Source organism: Polypterus senegalus, chromosome 5, assembly GCF_016835505.1.
Source record: "Polypterus senegalus isolate Bchr_013 chromosome 5, ASM1683550v1, whole genome shotgun sequence".
Lineage (NCBI taxonomy): Eukaryota > Metazoa > Chordata > Cladistia > Polypteriformes > Polypteridae > Polypterus > Polypterus senegalus.
Window position 1 is genome coordinate 120626835 of NC_053158.1, and position 25204 is coordinate 120652038.

General features: G+C 39.7%; 1 protein-coding gene across 17 annotated transcripts in view; it reads right to left on the reverse strand.

The window, feature by feature from the left end:
• Window positions 1–24693, reverse strand: part of LOC120529466 (putative POTE ankyrin domain family member M) — a 232022-nt gene extending 207329 nt beyond the window's left edge. For 14 of the 17 annotated variants that reach the window (XM_039753296.1, XM_039753292.1, XM_039753282.1 and 11 more), the window contains exons 1-5: window positions 24549–24693; window positions 13249–13363; window positions 10906–11088; window positions 10271–10377; window positions 9909–10046 (exon numbers count right to left, since the gene is read on the reverse strand). In XM_039753296.1, the coding sequence (XP_039609230.1) occupies window positions 9909–10046; window positions 10271–10377; window positions 10906–11088; window positions 13249–13363; window positions 24549–24688 (683 nt within the window). In that variant the 5' untranslated portion in view covers window positions 24689–24693. Of the gene's footprint in view, window positions 1–9908; window positions 10047–10270; window positions 10378–10905; window positions 11089–13248; window positions 13364–23595; window positions 23658–24418; window positions 24514–24548 lie in introns of those variants that run through there. The other 3 variants (XM_039753289.1, XM_039753290.1, XM_039753295.1) reach the window with 3 other exon arrangements.
• Between the last annotated feature and the right edge of the window lie 511 nt (window positions 24694–25204).

Below are 25204 nucleotides of genomic sequence, written 5' to 3' on the forward strand. Positions count from 1 at the left end.
CGGGGAAATAGGACTATTGACCTACTGTATGCAAACGTTAAAGATGCATACAGCGCCACCCCGCTGCCTGCACTTGGGAAAGCAGATCATAACCTGGTTCTGCTTCAGCCTCACTACAAACCAAGAGTGAGGGAAGCTACCTACAACCACACGCTCATACAGGAAGTTGTCCCCTGAGGCAGAGCAGGCTCTGAGAGAGTGCTTTGGAACTACAGACTGGGATATCCTGCAGGAGTCACATAGTGAGAACACTGAGGAAGTCGTTGACTGCACTACTGAAAACATCAACTTCTGTATGGACATTGTAGTTCCAGTAAGAACAGTACACTGCTATGCTAACAAGAAGCCATGGATTACAAGAGATATCAAGGGCCTTTTGAACCACAAGAAAAGGGCTTTTAAAGGCGATAATCAGCATGAGCTCAAGCGCATGCAGAAGAAACTCCGAGTCCAGCTCAGGGGGACGAAGGAGCAGTACAGGAGAAAGAAATTGCAGAACAGTAGCATAAAGGAAGTGTGGGATGGGATGAAGAACATCACTGGCTGCAGCTCAAAGCGGGGTGCCACCATCAAAAGAGATAATTACAATTACAGCAGCCCAGGTAAGCAGAGAGCTGAGGAGACTTCATGCCAGCAAAGCAGTGGGTCCAAATGGAGTATCGTCATGACTGCTGAAGGCCTGTGCGTTGGAGCTGGGGAGTCCTTTACAGCACATCTTCAACCTGTGTCTGGATCAGGGGAGAGTCCCGAGGCTTTGGAAAACATCTTGCATCACCCCAGTCCCAAAGGTATCACGTCCTAGTGAGCTGAATGACTTCTGGCCAGTCGCTCTGACATCACAATCGATGAAGACCATGGAGCAGCTGCTGCTTCACCACCGGAGGCCACAGGTCCGCCACACCCTTGATCCTCTGCAGTTCGCATACCAGGAGAAGGTGGGAGCGGAGGATGCCATCATCTATATGCTACACCAATCCCTCTCCCACTTGGACAGAGGCAGTGGTGATGTTAGAATTATGCTATTATCAACATCTGCTCCTTTGGAACAAGCTGACAGAGATGGGAGTTGATTCATACCTGGTGGCATGGATGGATCATGGACTATCTTAAAGACAGACCTCAATACAGTATGTGCGTCACAGGAACTGTAGGTCTGACATTGTTGTCAGCAACACAGGAGCACCGCAAGGGATTGTACTTGCTCCAGTCCTGTTCAGCCTATATACATCAGACGTCCAATACAACTCAGATCCTGCCACGTGCAAAAGTTCGTAAATGACACTGTTATCGTAGGCTGCATCAGGAGTGGACAAGAGGAGGAGTATAGGAACCTAATTAAGGACTTTGTTAAATGGTGTGACTCAAACCACCTACAACTGAACATCAGCAAAACCAAGGAGCTGGTGGTGGATTTTAGGAGGACCACGCCCCTCATGGACCCCATGATCAGAAGGACTAAGTGCAGAGGGTGCAGACATATAAATATCTGGGAGTGCAGCTGGATGATAGATTGGACTGGACTGCCAATACTGATGCTCTGTGCAAGAGAGGATAGAGCCGACTATACTTCCTTAGAAGGCTAGCAGATGTTCTATTAGACGGTTGTGGCGAGCGCTCTCTTCTATGCAGTGGTGTGCTAGGGGGGCAGCATAAAGAAGAGGGATGCCTCATGCCTGGACAAACTGGTGAGGAAGGCAGACTCTATTATAGGCATGGAGGCACTGAGCAGGCTCCTGTCAATCATGGAGAATCCACTGCATCCACTGAACAGTATAATTTCCAGACAGAGGAGAAGCTTCAGCGATAGACTGCTGTCCCTGTCCTGCTCCACTGACAGACTGAGGAGATCGTTCCTCCCCCACACTATGAGACTCTTCAGTTCCAGATTCTGGGCGGTAAACGTTAACATTATACAAAAGGTTATTGTCCGTTTTACTTGCATTTTTATCACTCTTTAAATTTTTTTTTTTTTAATCAGTATGCTGCTGCTGGAGTAAGCGATTTTCCCCTTGGGATTAATAAAGTATCTATCTATCTATCTGTGGTGTGTCTTAAACCACAAAGCCTGTACTGTAATGCACATGTTTGCTTGCACTTTTGTTCTAAACTAGACTAGTCACACTGGGCTGCAATTAAACTTTTTTTTTTTTTTAATTAGTTCAGGAAGTAACTTTGAGAGCTGTTGGTACAAGGCACATTATGATGAATTAATCAATTATTTATATCTATTTGTCCAATTCAGATACTTGGCAGCCAGAGCCAATTCCAGCAGCAGTAAACACTGGATGAGTGACCATTCCTTTGCTGTGTATGTTCAAATAATCCCAGAGATCTATAGGATGTGGAAGGAAACCCTCCAAAGGATTAGGGAGAAAGTACAAACTATGAATAGACAATGTCCAGGCCTACAATTCAAACCCAGGCTCCTGAAGGCGTAACAGGAGATAATTTTAGAAGTGACCAATATCACAGAGATTAGGATACTGAATCAGTTGACTCACTGTAAAATCGTAAAGTCACAGAATGACAGAAGGTCATAAAAACTACTGCATTTACTATTTTAAGTGATAGTATGGCTGAGAACAGATACCTTGAATGCCCTTACTATTACTGAGGCTGCAGTAATGCGTGGGCCTTGCAAAGCAGATCTCATTAGGGTCCTCAGACACCACCTTATTCAAGCTTTGAAAAGATGTCCACTGTACAGATGAGACATCATACAGAGTTTGGCCGCTCTTCCACTAAGATCAATAACCTGAAAGAGGTCAGCTGTCTGGTGAATTTAATTGCAATCAAGTATTCCAAAAGAGGTTTCTGGACTATATTACGTGAAAGTAAAGGAGATTTTCATACTTGCTCACACTAGCTGTGGAAGACAGACTTGTAGGAAAATGTTTATCTGCAGCTTTCTTTATATTGTTGTTAAGTTACAGGTTTACACCATATAGGAAAGCTATCAAAAACTGTTCAGCACAACCAAAAGTTAATACTGCACTCAGATGTCCTTATATTGATTTTATTTTTCTTTCCAAAAAAAGATGAATTTAGTTTACATATATTTATACAACAGTACTGTGCAGAAGGCTGTGTTTATTTGCCTGCTAAAATGCTATACAACATTAACACAAATACAAGTAAAAAAGAGTTTTCTAAAAACACTAATATCTTGCGAGATGGCTAGAATACCTCAATCTTGGTTCTCAAACATCTCCTCAAGGCAACCTAGCAATTCCACGTATTTGTTAAACTCCACCAGCAAATGATCCCTCGGATTCAAATTAATATTTCCACCAACATCCCCAACCAAAAAAAAATTACTGAACAATTTTTGCAACTGCTACTAAACTCGGTGTTGTTGGAAGTGATGGCTGAAAAATTAATTTTTCATGGAGAAACATTTCTGACACAATTGGCTTACAAGGGAACCAACGTGAGCAAACAGTAAACAGTATCAAAACATCCATGAAAAATTTCTCAATTACTCATGTCATATAATCCAAATGTTTGGAATCCAGTCATAGGTTCAAAGTGTCCCAAACATACAGTATAAATGTCTGCTGAAATCCTGTTAAATAAACCATTTCCAGGAAAACTCCTCTGCCTGTGCCTGTCAACATCACTTCCGGTTCAAGTCCCAATGACAAAACTTCCACTAACAGAAATGCTATCTTGTTCCCATTAGTTCAGTTCTGTCTTGAACTCAGTCTTCAAGATTGACAATTTTTTTGCATTTGTTTCAAGCATACAGGGTGGTTACCCCAAACCTTTTTCTGTCTCGTTATCTTTTTACAGTGGGGTAGTTGGCAGGATTGCACTCCAAGATTAATCAGGAGCAGGACCCAAGAACCCGTCTGACAATCATGGCATCTGGGCTCCAGACTCTGAAGGTCCAGGTGGAAGAGTACTGCACCCAGCTCGCCAAGACTGAGGCATAGGCACAAACACGTGTTGCTGTTCAGAAGGACAAGGTCGAAGATACATCCGAAGTATTGTTAGCTTAGCAAGAGAATGATGATATCAAATCTTGTCTTCCAATTTTTCAAAAAGCAGCCACTAGACACCATTGGGAGCATGTGGATTAGGCTAACATAATAGCACCGCTCCTAAAGGGGGAGGCACAGAGGACTTATGACCTTATGAAGGGGAAAGCTGTTACATATGACCTACTAAAGGCAGAGATCCTCAAAAGATACAGTGGCACCCTGGACCAGAAGGAGAGGATATGTCATAAGTCGGTTTGATCCGTAGGGGCCAACGCACTCACAGGCATTTTACTTAAGGGGCAAAGTTGGGCACGTGTTAAGGCCAGATATGAGTGACGCTCGGCAGTCGCCTGCGATTTCCTAGTTAATGCCCTTCCCGATTATCTTCTCTTTTTAATAGGTCCAGCCGTCACAGCACAGAGCAAGCACAGAGCCTATGGACAAGCAGATGACTCCCCCACGCTCTTTCAAGTGTAAAAGAGGTAGAGCACACCATTCTCCACTGCCTTTTACTCTGCGAGTCCATAGACTACAGCTGGGTGAGGGGAAAGGGGTACTGTGTACTTGCTAATCCCTTTACTTTTCTAAGTACAGGAGAGGTGCTTATTAATGGATATAGAAGGATAGCTTTAATAGATTCTGGTAGCAGCATGTCTATTGTTGCCTGATGATTTGTGTTACCGTGACAGTGGTTAAATGGAAAGGCCAGTCTAATTTGTACAGTGATCCCTTGCTATATCGTGCTTTGACTTTCGCGGCTTCACTCCATCGCAGATTTTAAATGTAAGCATATCTAAATATATATCACAGATTTTTTGCTGGTTCGTGGATTTCTGCGGACAACGGGTCTTTCAATTTATGGTACATGCTTCCTCAGTTTGTTTGCCCAGTCGATTTCATACAAGGGACGCTATTGGCGGATGGTTGAGAAGCTACCCAATCAGAGCATGTATTACGTATTAAATAAAACTCCTCAATGATATACGATATACTTCCCGCGCGGTGCTTCGCACACTTAAAAGCTCCAACAGCCCGTATTGATTTTTCATTGTTTGCTTTTCTGTCTCTCTCACTCTCTCTGACATTCTCTGCTCCTGACGGAGGGGGTGTGAGCAGAGGGGCTGTTTGCTTAGAAGATACGGACGCTCCTCTAAAAAATGCTGAAAGGCTGCCTTCACATTGATCCCTTCATTCCGGCCGCTTTATCGCAGTGCTTGCATACTTAAAAGCGCAACAGCCCTATTGATTTTTGATTGTTTACTTTACTTTACTCTCTCTCTCTCTCTCTCTCTCTCTGCGACATTCTCCGCTCCTGACGCACACCTTGAAGAATAAGATATGTTTGCATTCTTTTAATTGTGAGAAAGAACTATCATCTCTGTCTTGTCATGGAGCACAGTTTAAACTTTTGACTAAAGGGTGTTATTTCATGTCTAGAGGGCTCTAATAATGTTAAAAAAATGTATTTAGAAGGTCGTAAACAGGTTTCCAATGCTCCAACTACGAAAATATTAGATTTATAAATAAAGAATCTTACTTCGTGGAAATTCATTTATCTGTCTGGAGCTGATTAACCGCGATAAACGAGGGTTTACTGTATAAATGTGCAGAGAATATTTATAAATAGTGTGGGAGAGTTTCTAAGGGCTTAAAATATATAAAAATAACCAAACATATGGTTTCTACTTCGCGGATTTTCACCTATCGCGGGGGGTTCTGGAACGCAACTCCAGCGATCGAGGAGGGATTACTGTATTCACCTATTATTTCATCAATTAAGAGGGTTCGTTAAGGGAACTTACAGTGATGGTCCTCCAAAACCCCCCTTTGCAGGTGATGCTGGGCCAGGACTGGCCTAAACTCATGGGCCTCTTAATGGATGGAAAAAGAATGTCCCAGGCTGCCTCCACAAGTGTACACAGCCAGCTGAAAGAGAACATATGGCCACCTACTGTGATGTGGTGATCCCTAAGACGTCATTGGACAAAGCATCATCAAACAACAAGATGGTATTGCTAGGTGAAACCATGCACATTGAAGTCAGCCCTGACCACCTTTCTGTTTTACATTTAAATTCAAACTAACTCCAGCCTATTTTAAATGGGAACAATGGAATGACAATTCACTCAAGTTTGCAAAAAATGTAGTGGTTCTGGTTAACATAACACCAAGTTACCAAAAAACTCAAACCCGGCCCACCTTAAATCCGTTCGCACGTCTCCGTCAGCGTCTTTTGTTTTGTAAATGTGTCGATAAGCACAAGCAGCCTACTATCCCATCCTCCCACTACAGCAGAAACTACAAAAATCACTCACCCAGCTCAAGCCTTGTTTAACTGTTAGTGTGGTATCAGGAACTGTATAGTGTAAATATGCATTTCATGTGTGTTCCGTGTCTACAAAGATCTATGTAAATGTAGCATGGCAGAAACGTCGAACACATACTCAAAACACAAACTTTCATGTTTTAGTACTAACGACAAAATTGACATGAAGTTTATAATGTGTGAAGACTTAAGTCCAAATATCAAATAAGCACTGTCATAAAAGGTACAAGTATAACAAAACAACTGCACTTTTATTCAAGACTATAACCTTAGAAAAAGAAATCGGGTTAGTGTACTTCATTGTTATGATTGCTTTGTTAGTACAGCGGTAAGAACTGCTGACTCATAATCAAGAGGTTGCGGGTTTGAGCCTTGACCCGTTACAAAATAAACGGTTTGAGTAGTGAGCTGCTCTTATTGTTACTATTATACAATAAAAGAGTACCTTTATTTCGAGTCTGTAATGGACGGTGTAAAGGTATGGTGCTTATTAAGGTTTGCGTTTCTTTTTTGATTCAGTTTTATTCTCTCGGTCACGTTCACCCTCACCCCTATCTGACACTGCTGTTTTCAAATAAAGACATGCTATAAGAGAGGTGAATTCAGATGAGAATGAGGGTTCTACATCGGAGAAAAAGAGAACAGAAGCCCTCCTCGCAAGAAACGTCCACTTACACAAGAACACACAGCTGCACCAGGCATAAAGGCAAATTATTGCACCATTTGAAGGCAGAAACAGGTTGGCCGTCATCCTACCAGTCAGTCTGAAAGTAACTTATCTAAACAAATAAAAGTGTAATTTTTAAAAATATAATTGCTTACTATTATTTTGTTTTTTCCAACAGAAAGTAACAGTGGCAAGAGCACATTAAAGCTGCATTAGTAAGGTCAGAAATTAGGATTGGGGAAAAAGTTAGACTACACCAAACCAAACCATGCATTTCTGTCTCAATGTACTCCCCATCAATGTTGTAAAACACTGTGTATAAGTGTTACTAACTGTTGTGATGTGGGATTTTGCATATAACTTGATAAATGTTTTGTATGTCTTTATTTATAATTTAGGCAAACCAAGTGGTGAGAGGTATTCGTGTTTGCCCCCCCCTTTTTACGACTGTCTCTTTGTAATTTTATGAAAGGATTTGGCGGGGGTTGATGCGTCTTAAACCAGTTTGAGTATTTCTTTGCTAAAGTCTTTGTCTCAACCCCCGCACAAAGCCAGGTTAGCTTAACATATGGTCTTGGGGGGGTTGCAGGTGTTAAAATGTACTATTTCTCCCATTGGTCCGAGATATGGCTGTTTGGAATTGGCTTGTCTCAGAGACCTTTAAGTACCATGATGTCCTATTGGTTCTAGGAATTGGAGAGAACATCTCTCTTGCTAACCTGTGATGATGAAGACAACATAATGAAGAGCACAGCTCAGCAGCCATATTGAACAGACATGTGGCTGAAAGCTGAGCACCAACGATGCTTTAACTAGAGACTTAATGTTTTCTTGGAGGAAGCAAGTGGATAGGACTGGCGAGCTTTGTTGGGCTGAATGGCCTGTTCTCGTCTAGATTGTTCTAATTCTAATTCTAATTCTAATACATTTTAAGTAACTACAAGTCTGTGTGCCACCTGAATTACACATCACCATTTTATCAGGTTGTATGGTTGCCAATATTCAAATGTACTTTGCATTTTGTTATTATTTATGAATATTATCAGCAATACATTATTTTATGTGTAACTTAACTCCTGCTTGTCTTTTTACTACATCTAATTGCCTGAGGTTATAGATATAGAGGGGAAGGTGGGGTTAAGTTATATACAATAATACCTTATAAACAGTGGTAAGTCTGTGAGATTAGGCATTCTAAGGCTACATAATAATACAATAGGGGAAAGTAGAGCAATATATATTACTCTACCAAGATAAAACACTAACATAGGTAAAATAAATGGCAGGACTCCTAAGACAATCAATCAAACAAAACTTACACAGCTATAAAATGTCACAATACAAATAAATCCATAAAATGTTTTTAATTACAGGCCCTATTTAATACTTACATAACTTGACATTACTCTCAAGCACATGCAAAATAAATGGACCTATATTATGCAAAAAAATGCACACACAAAATTCAACAAAGAAACAAAATCTAGTTTGAAACAGTCAACAATACTAATGAATAATGTAAAGGATGAAATGTAGAATGATGGCGTTTTTGCAATGGTTTTAACCTGACCATTTTGAAGCACAGGACGGTGGTGAAATCTAAAACTGCTTAGTTATGGAAACGAACGGTTTCTTACAGAGCATGCAGATGAGAATCCATAGTGCAGAAAAAGAACATCTGGTATCAAGATGCAAAATCAACTGACTGAAGGAAAAAAAAACACATAAGGACACGGGTTTCCTACAGGCTGCTGATTTTTATAGAGAATTAACAAAACAAAAAAAAAAAAAGGGATGACAAGTGCAGAAAATATTCAGTTTTAACCCCACAGGGCAATGCTGTCAATCACTGCTTACCACTGAAAACAACGGAATAGGGGAAATATTCTACATACATGCAATACAGTGACTAAAACACAAAGACCAGTTCTAACATTATGAACACATTATGCTACAGAATGATAGTTCGGCACTCAGCACACACATGCACAATTTGGTCTTAAGTCAACAATAGTTCTATGTTGCTGCACTACACAGAAAAAACAAGGGCAGAAATCACAAACTTCACACCAATGATACCCAAACCAGGGTTTGACCAAGTGACCAATATCAAAAGAAAATTAGTATATGCTCTGAACATATTTTTTAAGTGAATACAGAAATGCAACGTAGATGCCATCCACAGCATTAACCGTTGAATCAACATAAGTGGAAAACTGTTAAATACCATGTGCACCTATTTCAAACCTGTTAACCATGTTGCCATTATTAGCACTAGTACCTGTTATTATCCCAGAACTGTGTTTATGATAATACAGTCCATTAAATATCTTTAAGGCACTGGATTGCAGCAACATAAAATTGCCAACATTTAAAAAAATCCTAACAAGACTTCTCACTATTGAGCTAATGCCGTGAGAAGTAGAAACAGGCATGAATCTGACTCCCTTAACACTAGTATAATAATAGATCAATAAGAGCAAGGTTGTTATACAGAAGTACCATATTACGTCATCTAAAAAGAACATGAAGGAAACAAATGTACCTTCAAATAAGAACATTGCCAGGACCGTATTTATAATGATGGAGTTATGTACATATTTCAGTTGTGTGCATTTTTGCAGCCAAGTTTTAAGCCCCTTTTCTGCTTTCACCAAAAGGTGAAAGTTGCTTATCTTCATTTATTCTTTGTTTTCCATTCTACATGGTAGTAATGTTTGTTGTTTACAGAATGAATTTAACATAATAAAGATAGCATGATATATTGTTTTATGTATCTAACTATGGTTTACCACCATTCTAGATTATCCTGTTCAAGCATGAGACCAGAGTATAGAACCACAAACTATTAAAAGTCACTAAGTGTACAAAAAAAACACATGTAATGCAAAGCTAATAAATAAGGGTTAAACTCATAACATATGGTACTTACTCATTATTTTTAAGCATCACGGCAAAATCATTTGCAGTCATTCCTTCAACATCTGTCACACATATCCCTGCATTATACTGCAAAAGTAGTTTAACAATGCTGGGATATCCATAAATGGCAGCAAACATTAAAGGAGTCCTTAAAAAAAATAAATAAATAAAATACATCAGTTTTACTCATGCTCTATGGAATCTAACAATTACACATCATTTCCTTACGTTCTTTCAGCAATTTAATACTCAAACAAAAATGAAACTTCAGACTTATTCTAAATCAGAAAATGCATACATTTCTCACTCTGGGCATTATTTCACAATTAATCATAATTAATACATATCCCACACAGTAAAGCCTAGCATTACCTTTTATAAACAGAGACAGAGTTTATATCAGCTCCCATTTTCAGTAGAAACTCGACCATTTCTTTATGATTCCATGCTACTGCTAGATGTAAAGGAGTATACAGATCCTAGTTTGCATGGAAAAAAATATAAAATTATAACAACTTTAAAAGAGCGTAATCATAATTCAGATGTTTTCATTACAAACTATAATTCGCCGAGGTTCAACAAAACTAAAATATACAAAATAACAAGCTCTAAGAGAAACATATTTGAAATACAATGGGCAATGCAACCTTTTGGAGACACCGCACCCAGCTAACTCAAATTTTTTTCTTTGCCCTGGAATTATGGCAAGCAAGACAAAATTCTAAAAAACAAATCCTCTACTTATTACAAATAACACCCATAAGGGAAAATCCTGCCTCTGTCACTTTCTCACAAACACTGACATCCATCCCTTGTTAAGGCCTCATTCTTAACTGTCCTCCTGCCAGTCCTTCTCAAGCTTGCCCTAGCCCTATTTTCTTCAGCTACACATGTTGGCCAGTTGGTGTTGCGGTCTCATTTCTCACTACTCTGATTCTCTTCTTTTTAATTTTACTTTACATATTGATTGTTTACCTTCCTTACTTAATAAAATGCTAAATGCATACCCGATTTTTGAAATCAATGTTTTTTGCCATTGTTTTTATCTCAAGCAGTCTTGCGGCCAAGGCAATATCAGATGCTGCAGCAGCATGGTGCAAAACTGTGTCCTCATGGTGACTTACAATGCCTGTGTCTGCACCCAGATCCAAGAGTAAAAATGCACACTCTCGTTTCTGCCGTGTAACAGCCTGAAATTCAATTAAAATATAACATTTCTAAATAACAATCATTTTCAGCAAACAGGGAATTTACAAATTATAGAATGTTAATTTGTTAAGAAATGAAATTCACACTTTAGACATGTGGAGATATAATAATATTCTATGGGGCTTGTATTGATAAACCAAACTACTTTTATATCGGTTGCCTGGATTAATAAAAGTGTTAATTGTGAAAATTCTCTAAAACATACTAAAATATTAGTAGACATAATACTGTAGACATATTGAATGTCTACAGTATATTAAAACAAATTCTTTAACAATTTGCAGTGCTTGTAGTAGCAGTGGTAGTAATGTCACATGTACAGAAAATGATGAAATTCTTACTTGAATATCCAATTAACATGAAATATTAATGCATATTTATTTATTAGCCAACACAAATCTAACGAACAGTATCAAATTTAACTGCTCCCTTTCAAGCATTTTCCTGCTTGGTTTCCAAATATCACAGTCACATTAGATTTCATACATCAGTATACATATTGTTACCGTACTTTCTAAATTTCAAAATGTAAAAACAAAATTACTACATTTTGAATTACTGGAATAATAGCAATGCAAATATTGGACAGACATCCAAAATATAAGAGTTACTGAAGTAAAAGAAAGCAGTGGGTTGTATTTATGAACTTTACAAGATAATTTCTGATGACCATCAGACAAAGAGTAGTGCACGGCCTAGTTTCAATCCTAAATTGGTCATTGCTTGTGATCCCATCTAAATTTCAATCCTACAGTGCACCCAGTACAGCTGACTCGTGAAGGGAATAAGCAAATAACTGGTCAGGTAATGAAATTAAAGATTTGTTAGTCTTGAAAAGATAAAGTTGCATGGGGACGTAAACAATATTTCAAAATTTTCAAACTCATTTGAGTTGATTCTTTCAAAAAGTAAATCATTTAGAAAATAAATGATTCATGACAGAAGCCAAGAAGCTTTTTGTTACATAAAGGATAACTGGATTTTGTAACAAATTACTGAGTCACATAGCTGGGAAGGAAATGTTTAAAATTATCCAGATCTGTCTATTATCTTAATGAAAAACCTGCGATTGACTGAATAGATAATAGCCTGGTTTCAAGATAGCAGCACTAGGGTTGTACAGGACTGAGAAAGGATCTGCCAGATGAAGGAACTATTACTGTTGGTCTGGACTATGCCCTTCAGTGCTCTAGAAGTCAGATTTAAAGGCTACTAATGAAAGTGAGGAGTTTTGGGTAGATGGCAGTATTCTGATGAAACTCCCCCAGGTCACTGGGTTAGGCACATGGATTGCCCTTGGACGTTATAAATTCACCTTTCACAGAGAAAGGTTCCAAGACGGGTCCTGGAGCTCAATTGAGTTTACACACAGATGATGTGGGATTAGGGTTCATTGCAACAAGGAAGAAAGTTTATGTCCAAGAGTTTAACAGAGAAACAGGAGCTAAAAACAGAACTCCTTGTTGTGTTACTAGTAAGACAGGCAACCCACATCACCTTGATTAAGATACATATAGGAAAGCCAAGAACAGCAGCAGGGTTTGTTTTGATTGTTTATGTTCTCTCTTTGTTCATCTTTCTTGTGTGTTTTACATTAATAATATTTGTAAGACTGTAGCGGACATATTCTGGGTGTGTGTGTTAGATAGATAACTGGCAGCTTTTTAGAAGATCTTATTAAAAGCATTTTTTTTGTATCTGGTATTGACAACACACCTGGCCTGTGATATTATGATATTTTTCTAAAAGAGTGACCAAACCTTAAAACAGTTAAAGCTTACTATGCTTTAAAAATCATACTCTTACAAGATTCGACCATTGACTAGTATTTAATATTGACATGTAAAATATTGCTTGACAGGTACTATTACAGTATCAAAATGGTGCTCATTTGAAAATTATCCTATATTAAAAGTATTACTTTAAATGAAAATAATTGCCAAGTTTTAATCATAATTAACATAAACACATTTCTTTCACATTTATTTTGTAGTGCTAAAAAAAAACAAAACAGAAAAATCATATTATTAAAGAACACAAAACTAAATTTGCATTATTTCGCTACATGTGATCAAGGTGCATCTTTTTAGACACAGTAATATTTAGCTTTGTACAAAGCTACATGATTTTTTCCAACATACTGTCATAAGAGGCGTTTCTCCAGAATTATCCCACAAGTTGAGATTTGCATTGTTTTCTGCAAGAAGACGGATAACTTCTACATGTCCTTTAGCAGCAGCCATATGCAATGCCGTTCTAAAATAAAACATACAGCAAGATGATTGAGCTCTTCATGACAACAAACATTCCAACACTTGGGAGGACACAGTGTTTTACAATTGTATTTCCATTACTGGGTAAACAAGAGCTAGAGCTAAAAATTAACAGGAACTTCAATTTTTTAAGCTTCAAAAAGTTACGTATTACAGTTCTGCAGTCTACTTCAATTTATTCTTCTTTTAATTTGACTTAAGTTACGATAAAAATTATATCACTAAAGCCAAAAAAGTGTCAATATATGGTATCTAACAAGAAAGTCCCTTTATTCAAGTCATCTAACTTAATTCTTTCTTTGATTACAGACATACCTCAGTAGTCTCAACAGGATGAGGGGGGACACTCGGATACAGTATGCCATACAGCACACAACCACTGGTACGTCATTGAAATTTAGTTCTAGGTGAGACCATATGTTTGTAGCATCACAAAAAAAAGAGAGATTACAATGTTTCAAATTTAAAATACTTCATTTTTCATGCACAGGTAGAATATGCAGCACACAGTTCGGCAAGAATGACAAAGTTCCACATTATTTAATTACTGGGAGAAAATATCTTGACATGCTATGCATCCTCTTACAATTATTTTTAAAAGACATTACTGTTTGCTTTGTTCGCAGAGCTTTGTTGCAGCTGAATGTTACATGCAATTTCAGGTAAAATTTACTCCTTTATGTTGGTTTTTGAATATTAAATTTGGTATACATCAGCCTTCAACTACTCCTGTCAGCTAGAACTGGAAAGACAGCTCTGGACTGAGACAGGTGTGTTGAATTAGCCAAAATATCAGGTATGAATTTTCATATAAAAAATAAGTAATGTATTCTTTGTACTGTATGCATATTTTTTTTTACATTTAATTGGTCCTACATTTTGCTTCAGTACATTGGTAAACATGAAGTGCTTATGACTTTTGCAGTTTCTTAAAAGAAGCACAGGAAAACTGTAGATTTAAAATGAAGGCGCCACTAGAAAACACATCACAAAAACAGGGTTCACTACAAGTACAAACAGATGTAATCAAAGAGAAATTGCAGCCATCAACACTGCCACTTTCTACCTGCAACACACATATGAAACCAGCCAGAAGACACAGCGTTCCCTACCCATCTTGATTTTATATAAATTAAAAATTGTTTTATCTGGTTTACAAATTAAATAACTGTACTAAAAAGTTAAATTTAACAATTTTAAGTATTTTCTGCTCATTATTATTTATTTACCAGGTGCCCTTATTCAAAGCAGTTTGAAATTACATGTATGTAAAATGGGTTAAAATATTTATCAGGAAACTACTGAATTAACAATCAGTACAAAGCAAAGTACAAAGCTACAGTTGAAGCAAAAATGTAATCCAGATGACTTTTTTTGTTACATCTTTTTGATGCAGGCATTGTGTTTCAAGTCAGCAGAATAATAAAATGTGGAACTAAAATGAGCATTATCAACACTGAAATGACACTTTAAAATGACATTTTTAAGATAACAAAAGGAATATTAGAAATATGGCAGTTTGTTTTCCACTGTTTTGTTGCTTGCTGCAATTGATGCTTAAGAGCATAAAAAGCAGCAGTTGGTGATCTTATATTAAAAAGTGACTTTCAGGGCATCACAGAATTGTTTAAAAATATGTTCTTGCTACAGCAATAGATCCAACAGTGGAACAGCAAGGTAGAAAAATTAGCTGAAAAACGGGCCACAAACGGATGCGTTTAGGAAGCAGAAGGCTCTCAGTTTTACTATGATGGCAAAACAAATAAGTACAGTAGATCCTGAAAGTTATGTGCAAAATAAATAAATAAATAGGATCTTAATAATACCACAGTATAGCAGAGCATGTCTGGAGTAACACCCATCAGCTCTAGTTTGTAGCATGCTGGAGTGATTGATTTTAATATGACAATGCTTGCAAACTGTGCCTCCATTTTAGAGGAACACAGTGACAGCTAACAAGAACCTAAAATTTCACACAGCATTTGGTATAGCAACCTCAGCAGCAGTTCTGGCACACCTTCTATTGGAGTGTAGGAGGAATGAGTTCCACTATGCAAGTACCAACAAAATGCATTCTTTCCTCCATTACAACAGATTTTGCACCACAGATATTTAGCATGACTGATGAGATTCTTATATCCATATATGTGAAAGAAAAGAAATCCTCATAATCATCCTTACTGTAACGAATATTCAACTGTATTGGTTCTCTCCATTAATAAAGAGGCTAGTTACAGCTCCGTAGTTAAATTTATTGATCCTCATGAAAGTGTGACTTATATTTCTTGCACACCATATAAAGCTTTTTTAAAATATTAGCTCTTGCAAGCTCTGTGACAGCACAGTAAAATTATAAATCAAGCGACATATTTCTTTAAATAAAGAAAATGAAAAACAGAGAAATACTGATCAAATCTGCCCTAAGCCACAAATCACTTGGACAGTGTTATGAGAAAAGAAAACTATATTACAAAGAATATACCATTTTTGTAAGAGTAACATAACAGCCCTTGCATTCCACAGAAATAATTATGTTTTTCTATAACATCAGTCAAGAAAATGGCTGAATCAAGAAGTTGCAGTACTGCACACCGCCAAGAATTCAGTTTGACAGCTCTGTGACTCAGCAACAGCATTATTTTTCACTGTGGATTAACAAAAGATGTTAAACTAGTATTTTGATTTATATAGTTGAAGAACAAACTCACATGAATACATGACATAGTACTGTATGACCATCAACTTCTGGAAATAAGGCAATATTTAATGCTTGTTGTTCATTTATTTAATATCTTCATAACTACCAAACTTGAGCAGTATGACCATAATTCAGTAGACTACAATGCTAACTGAATTCTGAACCTGCTGTGAAGACAGTTTCTACTACTCATCTCTTCTCTGGATTTCTAACAACTGTTTCCAGCTTTATCTGTTCTCAGAATTACTTTTCTCACTTACAGGAAGCTGCCAAAGATTCTGAATCAGAATTGACAGTTATTTGCATTGTCCCACCAAGGAACCTTCCAAACCTCCAATGAAGAATAAAAACTGTGGACGACGTTACCCGGACGCGGGTCACCAGGGCCCCCCTCTGGAGCCAGGCCTGGGGGTGGGGCTCGATGGCGAGCGCCTGGTGGCCGGGCCTGCACCAATGGGGCTGGCGGGCACAGCCCAAGAGGTAACGTGGGTCCTCCTCCCATGGGCTCACCACCTATGGGAGGGGCCAAGGAGGTTGGGTGCAGTGTGAGTTGGGTGGTGGCCGGAGGCGGGGACCTTGGCGGTCTGATCCTCGGCTACAGAAACTGGCTCTTGGGACGTGGAATGTCACCTCTCTGAAGGGGAAGGAGCCTGAGCTAGTGTGCGAGGTTGAGAGGTTCCGGCTAGATATAGTCGGACTCACCTCGACGCACAGCTTGGGCTCTGAAACCAATCTCCTTGAGAGGGGATGGACTCTCTACCACTCTGGAGTTGCCCCGTGAGAGGGCCGAGCAGGTGTGGGCATACTTATTGCCCCCGACTTGGAGCCTGTGCATTGGGGTTTACCCCGTGGGCGAGAGGGTGGCCTCCTCCGCCTTCGGTGGGGGAAGGGTCCTGACTGTTGTTTGTGCGTATCGCCGAACAGCAGTTTGGAGTATCCACCCTTTTGGAGTCTCTGGAGGGGTGCTAGAGGGCATACCTTCTGGGATTCCCTCGTTTTGCTGGGAGACTTCAATGCCCACGTGGGCAATGACAGTGAGACCTGGAAGGGCGTGATTGGGAGGAATGGCCCCGATCTGAACCCGAGCGGTGTTTTGTTATTGGACTTCTGTGCTCGCCACGGATTGTCCATAACGAACACCATGTTCAAGCATAAGGGTGTTCATATGTGCACTTGGCACCAGGACACCCTAGGCCTCAGGTCGATGATGACTTTGTGGTTGTGTCGCCGGACTTGCGCCATATGTCTTGGACACTCGGGTGAAGAGAGGGGCGAGCTGTCAACTGATCACCACCTGGTGGTGAGTTGGCTTCGATGGTGGGGAAGATGCCGGTCAGACCTGGTAGGCCCAAACGTGTTGTGAGGGTCTGCTGGGAACGGCTGGCAGAGTCCCCTGTCAGAAGTAGCTTCAACTCCCACCTCCGCAGAACTTCAACCACGCCCCGAGGGAGGTGGGGGACATTGAGTCCGAATGGGCCATGTTCCGTGCCTCTATTGTTGAGGCGGCTGACCGGAGCTGTGGCCGTAAGGTGGTCGGTGCCTGTTGCGGCGGCAATCCCCAACCCGCTGGTGGACACCGCGTGAGGGATGCCGTCAAGCTGAAGAAGGAGTCCTATAGGACTTTTTGTCCTGTGGGTCTCTGGAGGCAGCTGATAGGTACCGCAGGCCAAGCGAATGCGGCTTGGTTGTTGCTGAGGCAAAACTCGGGCATGGGAGGAGTTTGAGAGGCCATGGAGAACGACTTTCGGACGGCTTCGAGGAGATTCTGGTCCACCGTCCGCGCCTCAGGAGGGGAAGCAGTGCAGTGTCAACACTGTATATGGTGGGGATGGTGTGCTGCTGACCTCACTCGGACGCTGGGTCGGTGGGGGAGTACTTCAAGACCTCCTCAATCCCACTAACATGCCTTCCACGAGGAAGCAGAGCCTGGGGACTCTGAGGTGGGCTCTCCCATCTCTGGGACTGAAGTCACCGAGGTGGTCAAAAACTCCTTGGTGGCAGGGCCCCGGGTGGATGAGATCGCCGAGTTCCTTAAGGCTCTGGATGTTGTAGGACTGTCTTGGTTGACACGCCTCTGCAACATCGCATGGACATCGGGACAGTGCCTCTGGATTGGCAGACGGGGTGGTGGTCCCCTCTTTAAAAGGGGACCGGAGGGTGTGTTCCAACTATAGAGGGATCACACTCCTCAGCCTCCCTGGAAAAGTCTATTCGGGGTTCTGGAGAGGAGGGTCCGTCGGATAGTCGAACCTCGGATTCAGGAGGAACAGTGTGGTTTTCGCCCTGGTCGGAACAGTGGACCAGCTCTTCACCCTTAGCAGATCCTGGAGGGTGCATGGGAGTTTGCCCACCAGTCTACATGTGTTTTGTGGACTTGGAAAAGGCATTCGACCGTGTCCCTCGGGAATCCTGTGGGGGTGCTCGGGAGTATGGGGTACCGGACCCCTGATAAGAGCTGTTCGGTCCCTGTACAACCGTGTCAGAGCTTGGTCCGCATTGCCGCAGTAAGTCGAGCCCGCTTCCAGTGAGAGTTGGACTCGCCAGGGCTGCCCTTTGTCACCATTCTGTTCATAACTTTTATGGACAGAATTTCTAGGCGCAGCCAGGGTGTTGAAGGGGTCCGGTTTGGTGGACTCAGGATTGGGTCACTGCTTTTGCAGATGATGTTGTCCTGTTTGCTTCATCAGGCCGTGATCTTCAGCTCTCTGGATCGGTTCGCAGCTGAGTGTGAAGCGGCTGGGATGAGAATCAGCACCTCCAAATCCGAGAGCATGGTCCTCAGCCGGAAAGGGTGGAGTGCCCTCTCAGGGTTGGGGAGAGATCCTGCCCCAAGTGGAGGAGTTCAAGTATCTCGGGTCTTGTTCACGAGTGAGGGAAGAATGGAGCGAGATGACAGGCGGATCGGTGCGGCATCCGCAGTGATGCGGCTCTGCATCGGTCTGTATGGTGAAAAAGAGCTGAGCCGTAAGGCAAAGCTCTCAATTTACCAGTCGATCTATGTTCCTACCCTCACCTATGGTCATGAGCTATGGGTAGGGACCAAAAGAACGAGATCCGAATACAAGCGGCTGAAATGAGTTTCCTCGCAGGGTGTCTGGGCTTTCCCTTAAGGATAGGGTGAGGAGCTCAGTCATCCGGGAGGGGCTCAGAGTAGAGCCGCTGCTCCTCTGCATCGAGAGGCATCTGATCAGGATGCCTCCTGGACGCCTCCCTGGTGAGGTGTTCCGAGCACGTCCAACCGGGAGGAGGCCCCAGGGAAGACCCAGGACACGCTGGAGGGACTATGTCTCCGGCTGGCCTGGGAACGCCTTTGGGATTCTCCCGAAGAGCTGGAAGAAGTGGCCGGGAGAGGGAAGTCTGGGCCTCTCTGCTTAAGCTGCTACCCCCGCGACCCGACCTTGGATAAGCGGAAGAGGATGGATGGATGGATGGATGGAGCTCTGTGACTCAGCAACAGCATTATTTTTCACTGTGGATTAACAAAAGATGTTAAACTAGTATTTTGATTTATATAGTTGAAGAACAAACTCACATGAATACATGACATAGTACTGTATGACCATCAACTTCTGGAAATAAGGCAATATTTAATGTTTGTTGTTCATTTATTTAATATCTTCATAACTACCAAACTTGAGCAGTATGACCATAATTCAGTAGACTACAATGCTAACTGAATTCTGTCCCTGCTGTGAAGACAGTTTCTACTGCTCATCTCTTCTCTGGATTTCTAACAACTGTTTCCAGCTCTATCTGTTCTCAGAATTACTTGTCTCACTTACAGGAAGCTGCCAAAGATTCTGAATCAGAATTGACAGTTATTTGCATTGTCCCACCAAGGAACCAGAGTATTTCAGTTATCCTAGTAGCTATCTCTGACCTGTACAAAATAACTCACAGAAAACGCTTTGCAAAAGATCATCATAAAATGTTCTTGCAGACATGAAAAATGTCTAATACACCATGTTTATTACACTGTGGTAAACGAGTGGTCATCATCTATGCCTAAGCATAGCAACTTTTCACTGAATCCCGGTTAGCCTAATGACAAGACCAAATAGCCACTTGTTTAGCAATTGGAAGAGAACAAGGAAACAATTATCTTACTATTACAATTTTATTTAACAATGAAATAATGCATGACACTGTAAAACAGCCTAATATGCAGCAGCTGTACATTAGGGCAACATTGTAAAAGTTCATTTAATATTCTTTCAGCATTCGAGAATAAGAAAGGTGGAGAGTAAATTATAAAATTAAAGTGATGTCCATTTTGTTTTTTAGGTGATGTCCATTTTGTTTTTTTAGATTTTTCAGATTAACAGTTAGTTTGACTCTGGTAAAAATTACCACTGGTAAATAAATTTACACCAACAAGACACGAACAGGCCACAAATAACACACTATAAACACATTCACTGAGGCAGAGATCGGATAAAATGTAGCATCTTTCTAAATGTATTCATCAGTTGTAAATTTTACCAGAGTTTCTTCAGAGGCAACTGTTTAGTTAAAATGAAAATATTAAAACAACCAAAATGCTTATCTCTTTGATTTCGTAATTTACTGCAGAAATGTACAGTATTACTCTCAAACTTTCCTTGAAATTTTCTTGTACAGTGTTGTATTAACATTGGTTTTATTTTAGACTGCATTACAGTACAATACACTATTTAGAATGTATAACCAAAATGTTAAATGTAAGATAGTTATTTCCATTTTCCTTAATAATTGTTTAAAAAGTGATTAGTACCTTAGTACTATTTGGCCAGTTGTGCCACCACTTTTTTTTAATAACTTCATCCCAGAGTCTACATCTATTAATGATTACGACATTTATGTGGGCAGGAAATGGCACTTGTCAACATTAACAACCTTGCATACTTCAGAAAATAAATCCTTTTTAAACAGTTAGGGCCAGAGTCATTAACAAATTTAAAACAAAACCATTTTAAGTTTCACCAGGTGTTCAGTCTCTACACATGGATATACCCATGGGTGAATGTTGAGGTTAGCTAGGTTCTGCTTTACTTTAATGATGGGCAATTTGCTAATGAATCTTTGTTTTTGAAAAACTTTTATTTTAGTGACTCATATGAACCGATTTGAGGGTACTAGCAACCAGTTTTACACAGTTCAACATTGGTGCTAGGGTGCTCAGTTCATTACCAGCCAAACCCAAGTTTAGGAGAAACTAGTTTAGACTAGGCCAAACCAGTTTGTCCAAATGGCGACAAGATGAATCGGTTTGGCCTAGTCCGAACTAGATCATCCTGAAGTCAATTTATAACTCCCAGGACAAACTTTCCTCTAAAGAATAAACCAGTTTAGTCTTTTCCAAAGTGATTTGTGTGATTTTTTCATCATTAAATATGTATAACTGAGGTGGGCTGGCACCCTGCCCGGGGTTTGTTTCCTGCCTTATGCCCTGTGTTGGCTGGGATTGGCTCCATCAGACCCCCCATGACCCTGTAGTTGGGATATAGCGGGTTAGAAAATGGATGGATGAATATGTATAATCCTGCAAATTCAGTGAACCCCTGCCCATGCCTCCACCATCCCCACCTCTTACACATTGCACCGCCACTATTCCACAATGAGCCATAAATCTGTTTAATTCGTTTTGTTCTTGCGTGTTGGGTTGTGTGCATTTTATTCATTTTGTTCTTGCATATGTTTCATTTATTTTATTCTTTTGTTTTTTGTGTTATTCACCGTTATGGACGAGGCTTTGACTAGTGTCAAAGATATCGGAGAAACAAATTTTTGACTGAAATTTTGAAAAGTGGAAGCAAAGTTATTTAAATATTCTCACAAAAGACATATTTATAACTTATACAAAATGTGGATAAGGATGAAAAAGCAGAAAGGAAAACGCCCCTTCAACTGCAAATCAAAGGCGTTTTAAAAAAAAAAAAAAAAACCCTTGTTACACAAAATTAATGTAATCCTTCTATATAAAATTAGTCGGGATTGTCCTTCCGCCCCGTGAGTGCTACGCAGGCGCGGAGTTTTATACATGCCCCGTCCATTTTGCAATGCACATATGGGATTTGTAGTTTCGTTTTTCCAGGTAACAGATGATTTTATACTCCAGACTGTGCGATATCTTCTTCTTTCTTACTATATAAAAGCGGTCGGGATTGTCCTTTCGTCCCGTGAGTGGAAAGCGTAGAGGTATTCCGCTTATCACAGACTTACTACTTGCAGCTTGCATGTACGAAGCGACATGATGTGAGCAGAGTTCTGGTGCTCCCATCGTTCCCCTGCTTTTGTGCGAGATGCGCTGGAAAAATAGACAAAATTATGTCTCTGGAAATAATTAATGTTGATGGAGTACAAATGCCTCACCGCGTAGTAAATATCAGGGGGGTTTAAAAGGGCGACCTCAATATAGAAAAAAAGTTTAAATTTCATCAAAAAAAATTACAGAAATTACAAGTATTAAAGTAATACCGCTCAAATGCAATATAACCAAATTAATGAGTTTGTATAAAATATCAAATTGATCTACATATTTAATTGCCTTAAGAAGTGGTCAACTTAAAAGTCAGTCGCCTTAAATGGCGGGTCAGCCTAGTGAAAATATAAAATACTATCTCTCAGCCGATGAACTATATGATATCATCTATGAAGGACATGTTGCAGTGGATCACGGTGGTCAAGTTAGAATATTAGCTGAAACGTCTAAAAATATTTTCAAATGGCACAAAGGAAATAATATGCGTGTTTTTGTCTATGTGTAAAGTATGTCAGCAAAAGAAAACATGGTTGGCTTCCATGCCAATTCTTCACTCTGAAATGAATAGTAGGTGTCAATTTGAATTTATTGACTTCCACACACAACCAGATGATAAATTCAAGTTTGTGATGGTCTATCAAGATCATTTGATAAAACTTGTTTTGCTTTGTCTGTTCGAATCCAAGATCACTGAGGAGGTAGCCTACAGATTCTTTAACTATAGGAGCACCGTGCATCTTTTAGTCAGACAACAGTTTAGAATTTGTGAATTATATTATTTCTGAACTCACAAATCTCTGACCAAGTGTAAATTGTGCATGGGAAACCAGTTTATGAAGAATCACATGTTTGATTTGGGAATAAACAATTGCCTTATAAGGCCACGTTTGGCACTGAACCCAGACAATACACGTTTGTCGTAAAGAACATTCAAATGGTAAGAACAACAGCTATAGAAAACCCTGAAAAGCAAGCCAAGAAGATAAAAACCACTTCTGATAAGTCAAATCTGCCAGCCAAAACTGGAACCAACGTTATCATACCCATCCCCAATGTAGACAAACCCAAAGGAGATATTAGAAATATTATAGGAGTCATTCTTCAGACAAATGATTACAGATTTTACAAGACTGGTACCAAAAATGGCATTTGGCAGAAACTATACTGCACATAAATATACTAATATTTCTATTTACTTATATAATTAAGGAATAATTTAATCAGAACAATCCTCACATTAACATTTTAAAAAATTCTCAGAAGGATGGAGACAGACCTGGATGACTTGTAGAAATTGTTCTACAGTTCTAAGTTCACCAGTTAAATTGTCATCTTCGGGACTGTGGAGCTGATCACTCAATCCTCAATTCTCTTGACTGCATACTGGCAATTACAACCTCAAACTGGGTCTGGATGTCTCCCTATATTGTCATGAGGAACGTTGAAAGCGGGATGAAGAATGCTCAATGTGATTTTATTTTATTTTTTATTAAGTATGTACTGACTTGCATTGAGCTACATGATTATGTTTGAGTAATTATTTTCCTTTTGTGTTAATGTAGAGTATTTAGACTGAATTGATGGTTTTGAATGTTTACATAAAGTTTGTATCCACAACTTTGTCATTTTTTTTAGGCAACACTGCCTTTAAAACTGTAAATATATAAATACATTTCTCCTTAATTCGTCTCTATATCCCATAGATTAAAGTAGGCCTGCACAAATAACTTTTGACTATGACAAACTGGTTCATCCTGGTTCATCACTGGTTCATCCTACGGGATGTCTGACTTTTTACTTCGGCGATTAAATTTGCCATTTTCGATAAGACAAAAAAAAATACATATATAAAAAAAAAACATTCGGTACATATCTCCAAAACAAAAAGCGCACACAATACGGCACGCAACATGTGCCATAAATGCAGGCAACTGATGCCAATATAACATTATACCCTAAACTGTCCAAACGCTTCCACAATCGCTTTAGCTAATAATCGCTGTGAATAACTCGCTTATAAAACTCAGGTTTGTTGCGAAAACTGAAGAAAGAAAATTGCATAAAGTTGCATTTACCGGAAGGGTCATTTACATACTTACAATTTCTAAAATATGATGAATGACTTTAATTTGTGCATTTGACACCAACATCTCGAAGATTACACTAGCACTGCACACGAAACACCCGTGTAGTTTACGATTATACAACTACAAAACCCCTTGCTCACACCTGTTATTTTTATCCCTTTGATTAACTTCAATGTCCGAAAGGAGCTCCTTAACCTTTGAAAGATCCCCTTCCGCAGCAGCTTTATGTAACCGATCTTTGTTTACAATTTTATTCCATACTGATCTTAAAAACGTGCCCATGTCATTTCGAGCTGAACCGAATTAAGCCTTTTCAAGAACGATATGACATAATCAACACGCGTTTGCAATGACACCGAAAGTTCTCAGGGTCATTACCGGACTGTATTACGATTGGCCAATTCAGGTGGAGGGGCGTGGTCACGCCTTCACCTGACGCATACAAGTACTGCTTCCAATTTACTCGTTGAATGTTCGCACGTGAAATTCAAAATCATAGTTACAAATTCGAAACGATCACCGGAAAATATGCGTTACTGGTCAAAAGACACGTTAATTCTACAATGATAAATTTAGCAACTTCTTTTGGAACAAATGAGCATTCGGTTTAATGACATCCGTCACATATCCCGCTAGGCACGTTTTCTACACTGTAACGGTAATTGAAGACCTATGAAGGAATGCATTTGCCTACTTATTAATGAAAATATACTTAAGAAATTATCTACGTAACCCAGGCTTAGTACAAACGCATTTGACACTTATTCATTCTTTTTTCGCACCGGTTTTCCAGTTGAG